General features: G+C 32.9%; 1 protein-coding gene across 1 annotated transcript in view; it reads right to left on the reverse strand.

Moving 5' to 3' along the window:
• Positions 1 to 10,432, reverse strand: part of LOC123552222 (uncharacterized) — a 30,204-nt gene extending 19,772 nt beyond the window's left edge. Inside the window, exons 1-3 of the mRNA XM_053541743.1 lie at positions 8,026 to 10,432; positions 6,787 to 6,822; positions 4,472 to 4,681 (exon numbers count right to left, since the gene is read on the reverse strand). Coding sequence (XP_053397718.1) covers positions 4,472 to 4,681; positions 6,787 to 6,822; positions 8,026 to 8,065 — 286 coding nt within the window. The 5' untranslated portion in view covers positions 8,066 to 10,432. The remainder of the gene's footprint in view (positions 1 to 4,471; positions 4,682 to 6,786; positions 6,823 to 8,025) is intronic.
• Between the last annotated feature and the right edge of the window lie 2,172 nt (positions 10,433 to 12,604).

Genomic DNA, 12,604 nt, shown 5'->3' on the forward strand with positions numbered 1-12,604 from the left:
AAGTTAACACAATGGGTATGGATTTCAAGGTGATGCTTTTTGTTTTAAAAATATATTCAGGCATATCTCTGTTGCGTTTTCATTTCTCGTCAGTGTATTAAGGTCAAACGCTTACATCGAAATCAAACTTACACAAACATCATAAACTGATCAGCCATTAATGATCAAATATTCAAACACCAAATGTCAGTGATTAAAATAAAAGATACAAAGGGCATTTTTTAAAAACATTTTATAAAATAATTTTCTTTCGCTAACCTAATCCTTCTATTACACAATTTCCACTAAGTAAGCATATAATAAAAATCCAAAGTTTCAAATGTTCCCATTTTTTTATAAATAAAATAAGTACTTCAGCTAGGTTAGCGAAATTTTTTTTTTATAAAATTCTTTAACCAAATGTCCTTTTCATATTTTTGTTTATTCTAATCACTGACAATTAGGTTAAATACTTTATCATTAATGGCTATCATATACATATTTATATGGGGAATCTTTCAAAATATCTGCCACACTTAATTTACAATGTTACTATGTTGAAACAACTGAGTGAAATAAGAACTTACTGAATCGGTCGTAGAAATGTAGCGTTGTGTGTCACCATGACAACAGCTGATGAAACAGATCAAGTTCAAATTCAGATTTTAATTCTTAAAAACTGACTTTAAACTAAAACAACTGAATATTTTTCAGTGACACTTGACACACAGTATAATTACATCAGTACCTATTACATAGATTTAACACAATGGAGATTTTTATCTAAATGAGAAGAAATTGGGCGCACGTGCAATATTACAAAGTTGACACATGCATAAATATTATTTTGCTTTTTAATGATTTCTTCGCAAAAATTTAGTTTTATAGCGTATAATAATAATAGAAATGCTTGGGGGCGGGGGTGGGGATGGGGGTGGGGCCGTGGGGGAGATGGATTGCTTTTTGTTACTCTGTTGACATCTCGTATGAAGCACTCAACTTTCAAGATGATCTAAATATTTTGACCACCACCTATTTTTGCACTCAATCATCAGACACAGTCACAGAGCGAAGGAAGCTAAGGGTTTAACAAATCTTTCGTTCTGTACATATATACATATATTGTACAATTTTCGTTATTTTTTCCCGAAGAAAATTGATGGTATTGTATAGTATCGGAGCGGGCTACTTAGCTGCAATAAAGAATTAATTCTAGCACTAAAACGTCTAGGACTGCTGCTCAAACTGGGTAAGGGTGTGTTTGTGGGGGGAGGGGGGAGGGTTGGGGCACCCGGAGTTATTAAATAACACTGAGAATTCGCCAATGTTACGGGAAGTCCTAAAGCACGTCTAGATTTCATTTTTTTCCCCATTTCATCTGTAAGTATTATTGTATATTAAGAATACCTAAAATTGCGTATTTTTGAAGTAACTGAGCTCGAATGAAAACAATTTTCAGACCATCCTTTTGCAAACTGATCCTTTTATTGTGACCACGAATAAACATATAGATGTTTTCTTCGTCACCTCATGCATAGGATGACGCTGCTACTATAGACTATATATGAAACTATGTAAGGCCAGTACGCTATGTTAATTGCCAGATGCTAAATTAGCAAATGCTAAATGTCAAATATTGGTTGTCACTTGGTAATTGTCAAACGATAAATGCTAATAATTAATAGAGAAATGTGAAACAATGAATGTCAAATGCTTATTGCTAGTTGCTCACTTAAATGAGCTGAATATATCAGTGATAGTAATGCTTTTTGTTAAATAACTTTGTCTCTATTCAAAACTTTTTTCTTAACATTTTACGAGTAAATAGTTTCATTTCAATATTCTTATGGCCGGTAGATCATGTTGTTATTTAAAGTATGACATGTCTTAAACAGTTAAATGATACATTCATTGGTTAAGAGATAGAAGCAATGATTGAAAAAGTGAAAATATTGACGATTAGCACTTATTATTTAGCAATAAGCATTAGCTATTTGACAAGTAGCATTTAGCGTATAGCATAACGCATTTGGTTAGTAGCATTTAGTATTAATTGGAATTTAACATAGAATAATTGATATCTAGAATCAAATATTTGGCATTTAGCAATAAGCAATTAGCATGGCGCACCGGCCTGCATTCCATACGAAACAAATAGTTAATGAAAAATGCCAAAAGCTTAATGCTAAATGTTAAATATTTGATGCGAAATCCTGCTTACAAAATGCTATATATTATATAATGGTAAATATCAAATGCTAAATGTCATAAAATCTTATTATTTTTTGCCAAATTATAAATGGTAGTTCTCAAATTATTAAATCTTATCAATTAATAAGCTTTATCTTAATGAATGTAACTTTAACTCATTTGAAAAAGTGTAATGTTCTACCAGTCTGATTTGAAACAATACCATGTTGCTCCTTTTATGGGGAAATGGAACCGTAACTTTTTGCTGTAAAATGTTTACTGAAAATATTTAACAGAGCGAAGGACAATGATTATATAAATGACGCATTTATCCAATGATGATATTTAGCTGAATAATTTTAACAAAACCTCAGCAATTATAGACAAAAACCGTTTGACTGTCAATATTTGACATTGATATAGGTTACATTATACCAGTTCGGTTCCTTCTTTATTCCATATAATTCCTATATTTAAATGTTACATGTTTTCACACTGTTTGTTCATCATGTATTATTGTGTGTTATTATCCTCATGTATTTATAAATGCAATGGATTTAAATAAAGTATATATCTATCTATAAACAATGAAATCTTTATAAATAATTTTTAGTACTTTAGGGCATTTGAATGATATAAAAACCATATATTGCCATTTAGTATAGCATGTTTTATTACCAAAAATGAAAAAGAAGTACTTAGATGTTTTGCTACATAAAAGAAAAAGAATCTGACCTGAATATCATCACACATTGAAAATGCTCCAATGAAATTCTTTGTTTAGCGATTACGCGTATGTAGAAATGGATTTCACAATATAGGTATATGAACATTAGCACAACCCTACACACACTTTAAGTCTTTACTCCCATTATGGTACCGCTGAATTATGGAGAAAAGTCTTATTATATACGACATTATTAACTATTAAAGTGATATGTTATGTTATGTTATGTAAAATACTTGATTTCGTAAACGAGAAACAGTTTAAAAATCAACTAAAAAAACGCAGAAAAAATCTGTTTTATGCATTATATGTTGAGCGTATCTATATCATACTGACATGTATCAAAAGGCAGTGTCACCGAAAAACATGATCTATCCACATTTTTTCCCAATAATTTATTTAACTAACATTGTTTTTTTTCACATTACTGAAGAACCTATACGACATGTAATCCGCTGCATTAATGTATCAAATGATGATAAACTGATGTATCCAAAATTTTAGAAATTTACTTGCATGCGTTTTATAAAACATTTTTCCGCCAAAAATCAACCATAATTGTAATTAAGTCTAAAATATTGTATGATTAAAGTAGGCACCTTTCTGATTAACAATTGAATGTGCGTTGCCAATACTAAAATATCAGAGCTGACGACAATTAAATCACTGCAAACAATCGGTAGTCATAAATTAATAGAAACAGGAAAAGTTTGTACCTTTTGAAATATGACAATGGAAAGTTTTAAAGTTTCCGAGATTCACAGACTTCTCATATGACACCAGTACTGGTTTCTCCAGGAAGCGGACTCGAGAGTGGTTCCAATAAGCTTAAAACTTTCATCACAATCGAGCTTAAACAAAGTGCCATAAACTAAAGTAGCCGTTTCCATGGTTACAGCACATTTTTTAATTTCTACGACCTCATTTAAAACCTCAATTTATTGCCGTATTGTAATTTTTAATAGGTGAAAAAGTTTTGTTTGTTGGGTAAATTTAAATCCTTACGGAGGGCCCGTACACCCGAAAGCTTCTTCAGTTAATATATTTGTTAAGTTTAACGCCGCATCGACAGAATTATAGGTCATATGGCGACTTTCCAGCTTACTAGTGGAGGAAAAGCCCGGTTGTCCTTATGGTTGCAACACACTAAATAGATGTTCTTCTTTGTTCTGTATAAAATTTACATATATCCAACAGCCGCAGCACACACAAGGATCCATTTTAAATGTCTGTAACTTATATTTTCTTGTAGAATATTGTTAGTGCTGAATAAAAATAAAAATAAAAGTGGGAGATGGTGTGTGTGTGTGGGGGGGGGGGGGGGGGGGGGGGGGGGGGGGTCATGTTTGATGTAAGAAAAATATTTTCAGTCAAACACACAAACTGCAAATAAGCAAGCTAAAAACTGTGACCCCAAATAGCAGGTTGAAAAGTGTATGTTCAAATTCATACTAAACATGCACCATGCCTACTGAAGAGGGCCAAAGCAAAAACAAAAACAGATTTTTGCTACCTACCACACTGAAGCACAAACTTAGAGAGAAAAATAATAGATAAAGATTAGTACCCCCTCACCTTTAGTGTCATAAAAATCTACTGAAGTTATTACTCGTATGCTAAAGATAGTATATATGTCAGCGAGGTCCACTTGCCACCAAATATCGCCTTCCGTTTCCATTTCAATACAAGAACGCCTTGTCATCTTTCCATCAACTGCTAAACTGGAGTCAAACTCAGAAACACTGGCCAATACATTCTTGTGAAGTGCAACGTTGGTCACGCCATCTGCAAATGTACATGGGTTGGCTTGTCAATTGTTTCCTTTTTGCGTAATGCACAGAAATGTGCAGAACTATTGTAGAAAAAACCATCTGTAAAATACTTATTCAGATCATTGGGTGGGAATATTTTTCTACAATCATATAGCTTCACTACAGAAATTTTTATATTTGCTTTGGGTTTGGTGCCGTTTTTCAACATTATCATGAGCGGTTAACCTTATAAGTGTTCCTGGATATTGTGCCAGTATAAACATATATTCCACAATTATTGCAAACTTCTCCACATAAATCAGAAGTTGAGTTCGATTGATATCGGAAACTATGTCTTTCATCGAAATGCCACGCCTAGAATCGAACTCACGGCCCGCAATATTTAGACCTGCGCTCTCCTTGCAAAGCCAAGCGGGCGGGCATATAACAATACTGTTGCAGAACCCACTAATATCTATCTGTAAAATATTTATTCAGATCATTTGTTCAGATCAAATTTGCGGAATATATAATACAGTCCCATGGCTGAATTGCAGCAATATTGTAAAAGCTTTTTTATAAATCTGTTAAATAAATGTTCAGATCAATTGTTTAGATCAAGATTTTATATGTTATACTGTTACATTGCTGCATTACAGAACTATTTATCAACTTTAAATAATTATCTGTAAATAGTTATTCAGATCAATTGTTTAGATCAAGGTTTTGAGCATATCTTACAGTTACATGACTACATTACAGAACTATTGTAGACACTAAATATTTAATTGTAAACTAGTATATGGTATTATAGCAATTAAATCTTTATTAAAGTAGTAACAACTTAAAAACTTGATGCTCATTTTGATGTGTTCTGTCTGCCGCCATAAGATTTCAGGCCAGATTTCACAGTATTCTTCGCATATGATACGAATGATAAGTATGTAGGTAAATGTGAACAAGCACATATTTTATTTTTATTATAAATTTAAATAAGCAACGTTTATTATTAATATCAATTCATGTTTCATCAGCGATTTAATTATATTGAATAGAATTAAAAACGTACGGTGGTATGTTTAGGACATGCAATTATTTTTATAGATTAAATTATCTCGTGCGCACGACATCTTATCTCGAGCGCTATATATCTTATCTCGTGACATCTAATGACACGGCTTCGGCGTACATTTCAATATAAAAAGGAGTAATTACATGTTTCACTGTATATTTTGCAAACTATAGGTACTAATGTATCTTTATATATTAATAAGTTCAATAATACACCAGCCTGTCGAACGCTTAGAGAATGATAGGCTAGGTGAGGAGTTCGGTTACAAGACAAAAAGCCACTTAACTGACGTCGTTGGTCGTACGGAAACATCTAAACAAGGGAACGCGAGGTCCCTCTGGTGTGATAACATGATACCAGTACACTACGTACAGCTTAGTGACAAGGAACGTAGTGCGTATTGCAGAACGTATTTAGTAAAATGCACAGTTTTCATTATTATCGAGAATCAATACAGTCTCTTATAACTCTATGTAGAGTGGCAACGTGCTTTTTTAAAACTAGTTTTATGTGTGATATTTATAAATATGCATGTATTTTATTGTCACATTGAAGAGACTATAATAAATAGAGAATATTAGGTTACTATCTTATACATTTAAATTTATTAAGTGAGTCGAAGAAAATATAAAAGTTGAGGCTCTGCAATTTCCATTTCACTTCAATATCATAATTTAAATGTATCAATTTTGATATCTGTCGATACAGAGAGATATTATCCAATTTCATATGCGGCCATATTCATACATTTTGTTTAAATGTATTATTTTTGCTGTACCAAATCAATATATTTTTCAAAAGAAGAACATTGTTAATAATTCAGTTTTCCAAATGGTCTTAATGTTTATTGCCTTTTGGCTTGAAATCATATGTAAATTGATAGCAGACACAGATGGTGTTTCAGCTAAAATCCAAGATATTGTGGAAAGAAAGAAAGTTCCTTAGTTACTTTATTTTGGTGAAGGAGAGGGGGGATTTGGGGGGAGCAGTGTCTATCTTACCTGCAATTAATGTTTATGCATTATTTTATACCTTACTCTAATTTTTCTCATATATTGTATACATACCTTCTTCTGCTTGTTCTGCTGTTGTTACCGACAGGACTGCAATACAAACTATACAAATTAAGAAAACATACAATGGGTATTATACGAAATCCATGTACATATCTGCAAACAATATACTATTTGTAAATGTATTTGTCCCCCGATTATGAAATCATATCTATACTGATGATATAAAGAAAAAAATCTTCTAAGACTTAGAAGTCATTTGATGAGTTTAGACCGGCAGTTTAAATAAGTAATGGATGCATATGTTTAACCTATAGCCTACTGGCGGCAAGTGATTTTGCCTTGCGCCCAGTGCAGACCATGATCAGCCGTGCAGGCATGTCATGGTCTGCACTGTTCACTATTCAGTCAGTAAATTTTCAGTCAAATCTCCTTTGAATGATAAGTGATACTGCTCAAATTGAATGATGGACCCGTCCATTTTTAAACATTTAGCAGGGTAAAGGTTAAATACAATTACTGTACCACTCTTCGCGAAAATGAACACGGTTTCCATATTATTCCTTTTACTGGCAATAACATCATGATCGATGACGCTTTAATGACCAATATGGCTTCTTTCTACAATTTATGCCATATCCAAAACTTGATTCATTTGGTTTTTAGTACACATTATTTGTTTCTTGCAAAACTTTATTCAAGAAATGTATTCCAAGAAGTGCTTTAAAATACCTGTTTTCGTTTGCTTTCTTTTTCGTTCTGGATCTTGGATATTTATATTAAAGATAGTATTGCTTTGCTTCTAAATTCATGAATTGCATTGTAGCAGTGATAACATGATATGTTTAGCCGAAATGTAGAACATTCAGGACTGAACTAAGTCCAGATGAATACCACTACAGCTCTCACAGCTCTCATATTTCTCAGTGTTTATTTCTATTGTTCTATCACGACATGATTTGAGCCGCACCATGAGAAAACAAAGATAGTAGTATTGCAACTAGCATGGACCTAGACCAGCCTGCGCTTCCTGGTCAGGATCCATGTTGTTCGCTAACGGTTTCTCTAATTGCAATAGGCTTTGAAAGCGAACAGCATCGATCCTGACTAGCCTGCTCGAATGCTGGTCTAGATCCATGCTGGTCGCAAATGCATTAGGTTCGTTTTCTCATGGTGCGGCTCATTTATTTAATTTATACAATGTAAAGCTGTTATACTACAGTTAGAATTATACTTACATTTAACAGAAATTGAATTTGTTCACAAGATACAAAATACATCCTAATTATTTACCTGCCAGGAACCAAATACCCATCATTCCAATCTCAGCCATGATCCAATTGCCTTTCGTTATTCCATTCAGTTTAAAATGAAATTTTATTCCTCTAAAATTATTTTTTTTAAATCTACACTGCTGCTTAAAAGCCTATTACAAAACTCAGACTCTTCGCTATTGACGCAGGTTCTAAAGGAAAGAACGATTTTCTTTAGCTTTGCGGTGATGAATTATTTATTAAATTCTGTTTTTCTTTAAAGGTGGACAAGCATATATAAGGAACAGTTTTTCACAGTTTTTCTTTAAAATTCTACTTGAGTTTAAGAACAACAAAAACACAGTGTTAGATCACTATTAAAAAAGATGTTTTACTGTATTATAGAATTTCATAATTATTCCCTCCACTTTACTTTAAACTGAGTATTTCTTTTTCAATATGATTTCTATTGTTGTATTCCCATTTAGTTGACCTAAATACGTCTAGATTTAAAACTCAGTGTAGCTTCGGAATTCATTAAGACAGAGAAATGGGAAGAAATAATACTTTCACAGATTCAGAACATTTTCATTCGCGAAATAAAGTACATACAATAAAACATATATATCTTACTTTGGTTAAAGTGACACAGGAAAGGTAAAGAATGGAAGACAAGTCTAACATAACTGTATGGGTATATCGACCTAAGACATCTTTAATGGGGCTAGGAATATGGTTTTAAAATATGAGAATATAAATTGTTATTTATGTGAAAATTGGAAAAGTGTAATGTATGATAAAAGAAATGTTAAGAGTACATGTACAATATTGAAAGATATTGAAGAAAAATAGGATAAGTCGTTGATAGAAATGAAACAGAAAGAAAGACGAAAAGAGACTGCATCAGGAGTGCCTGTACATTAGCAATTATTTTCATGTTATTTTGATCAGCAATGTCTGGGTTACCAAAGAGAAGAGTATCCGGATCTATCACATAATTTCGCATATTGTTCCACAGACTTGTATTTCTGATGACCTTCGGCTAAATATGTAATTCTTGTGTAGTGTAAAGCTTTGACAAATAGTACACAACAGATCGAATATTTCTACAGCTCCCAAGGCTGAGTATGACTGACATTTTTTTATTAGATAAAAATGAATTTTGGTTTGGCAAAGAGAATACACAAACACTTCCAGTGAAAACCTTACTTTAGCGCGTAGTGAACAATCATGAATAAGTGTAAGTGACCAGATGTTTGAACTTTTGAACAAATCCATAACTTTCCAAAAATCTGATTAACCACCTTTAATCACAGAATTATCCATCTACTCCTCTTAGATATCAAAGGTAACCATAACCATTAAGTTCAAATCATTTCCTTTAAAGTTGTAAAATGATACCTGCTTTTTCAAATTCGTTTGTAACAGTCTATTGGCAAAATGATCGATGATGATAATACTAAGTAATGTATTATAGAGTCTTCGTATATTTGTTCCGCTGTTAAAAAGAGTTAAATTTTCTATAATGTCATTTTTACAATAACCGTTCTATAAAAGGCATCCCTGGGATAATGCAAACTAAATAGTACACTTAAATTTTATATTTAAAACGACTGACATACATTTTCACATCAGCCAACCAGATTCGTTTTGTAATCTAAACAGGAACTTCAAAAGGAAGTTAAACCAAGTTTTTGTGTGTGTGTGTAACGTCGGAAAAACTGTAAGCTACGCGTTGTTTCTCTAAAGTAAGAAATATTTTAGAAATGTAACCGGCACACATTGGAAGATTTACCACTTGTTCAATGTTCATAGTACACATTTACCGAACTGCGCGTTTTAGGTCTGAAATGCGCGATTGAAATGGGTCAGTATATCGTCCAGTTCTTGATCATGGTTCTTATAGAATACCTAGGGGTAGGGTAAAACATCAGACTGACATCAGTCGTTAGTGTCATTGAATGTAAAGCACCTGGCCATAAAATATATCCTCTCTGATACCACTTTCTAAAAAAATTAACAATATCTCTTGCCTCTGTCAAAAAGATGAGCCTAGAGAGAAAATGTTTTCCTGGGAAAATATTAGTGTCAGTGTGAAGAAATTAATATTATTACAGATTATTTGATCTCAACAGACTTTGTAAGTCTAGGTATAACATGTACTGAGGCATTTTCCTTCTGGTCTGCTGCCATTTAGTGCACACGTTTACTAAACACGTAAATAATTTTCTTCATTTCCTTATAGGAAAAGAAATATTTGACATTCAAATAATGGTAAACTAAAAATATCTGAAGCAAATGAACAACATGCATTAACTGTTTTCTATTTCTATTTGGGATTTCCCCAGTTATAGTCGATAGCCTCCTCGGGTAAATAAATTCAAACAGAATACATTGTAGGGATAATACATGTTTTTTTGTGTATTAACGTCTGCAGAAGCCCGCGGGATTGTTTGTGACCGAGACCGAAGGTCGAGGTCACAAACATATCCCAAGGGCTTCTGCAGACGTTTATACACAAAAAAACGTGTATTGTCGCTATTCTTGCATAAAAATATATTTCACGACGATTTATGTATTGTTTTCATACGTGATGACTTGACGATTCCGGTACATTTTTTATTTACCATTCCAGTTGTTCTTGGAAACGGTAAACATGTTTTAAATATCCGTATCCAGGGCCCGGAAATAAACAACACTGTCAAAAGCACATCCTGAAGGTTTTTAAGCGATTTTTTATCTCTCATTATTAAAAACATAAAATTAGGGGAGACCGGGGATAGTTGTTACATGGGGTAGGTTGTTACATTGCAAATATTGAAGTGATGACGCATCATATAAAGTCACAGATTATGCGTGTTTGTTAGTTTTAAAAGTCGCCATCTTTTACGGATGCGTTGTTTAACTTGGTGACAGTTATTTGAAAAATAGAACAAAAAGCTTGATTTTGGGCCACGTAAGTAAATTTTCGAGTTTTTCATACATTTTTGGTTCATGTGCACACTTGAAATATATATAAAACTTTAAAAATGTTGTTGGACTAAGCAAGGAATTATGCTAAAAATCGTAAAATCTCAAGAGGTTACATGCTTTCTCTGAGTTGTCTGCCTTAGATATTGTCACGTGTTGTAGGGTCGGGGCATGTTGTTACAATTAGTGCGGGGCACGTTGGTACATACTACCAGTTGACCCCAAAGAGAAGATTCACAAGAGAATCTTTATTTAAGACTGGAACAAACGTATTAGACCTTCCTGTTTGAGACAAGGGAAACTAGAACACTGCTTTTGTTATAGTAAATGTCCGATTGGACCAGGAAGCTGCATATGGGGAGGGACATTGTTGACTCTATGTTGTAGTTACATTGAATAGTAGAGATGACAACTACCCCATGCGCATACTAGGCTACTGAAAATGAAGTGAAATGACCATGCCAGTTACTATATAGATTTTTCAAATGGACAAAATGTAACTGACGATATTAAGCGCTACCTTATATTGTCGACTTTGTGTAGCTTCCTTGGCACCTCTGTCATCTTAAACCATAAGAGCTCCTCTGGCGATACAAGCACTATTAGCTTAGTTCCAATTCTTCATAAAATTTGAAAAATCTAGACAAACCGGACAAAAGTACCAAATTTTGCACACAGGTAGTTTGGACCAACACAAGACTTTTGGCTGTAAGGGCCAACCTCACAGCCCTTTGGAATTCTATTTTTAGAACATTCAAAATGGCCGCCATTAAAACAAATAGCTATTTTAGTAAAAGTTAGTTTTTATTTTATTCTTGATACATATTTATGCGCAAACTGATTCATACCTACTCTTAGAGTCAAGTGATACATTTGCAGAAAGTGATGTCAGTTTTCACGTCCGTCTGTTTGTAAATCCGTCTGTCTGTATGTCAAAAATGCTGTTTATAAACAGTATACTTGTGATTATAACTATAAGATGGGCCCCGTAATGTGCAGCTTGACTTTAATTATGTATTGGTGCAGCTGAAAAAAAATTCTGTCTGTCTGTCTATTTTTGAGTGAAGCATGTTATTATTTATTCCGTCCGTCTGTCCGCCCGTCCGTCGCAAAATTCATATATTTCAGAACAGCTGTTTTGGCTAAATCTGCGTTTTTTTAAAGATTTTTGACATTATTTATTCTATAAATTGTTAAATGCCTATTGACTTTTGCAATATCCAAGTGACTGTTCCTGAAATACCCTGTTAAAAATGAAATGTATAAAAAGGATTTGTTTTAACTGCTTATAGGTCCATAATGGCTTTGTTTATTTTGTGACTGCCACATGTGCTGTTATAAACATAAAATATATTAATAACTTGTTAAATCCTTATTTTTGATACTTTATAAATAACATATTTTTCAAAGGTATTTAAAGTATGATTCATAAAGTATAAAGTATTACTGAGTCCGTTCCTTTTTATAACCTCCCTTTTATACAAAAGGATAAATACATGTGCAGTACTTCCAACCATGTAATTATCATGCATATTCTCATTTTTGAGAGTTGCTGTATCGGGTTTTAACATTATGGAATTTTAACACAGTGAAGTTCACCTAAACAGACGTGACAAAATATCCTATTAAAAAGTACTTTAGGCATATTG

This window comes from Mercenaria mercenaria, chromosome 4, assembly GCF_021730395.1.
Source record: "Mercenaria mercenaria strain notata chromosome 4, MADL_Memer_1, whole genome shotgun sequence".
NCBI lineage: Eukaryota > Metazoa > Mollusca > Bivalvia > Venerida > Veneridae > Mercenaria > Mercenaria mercenaria.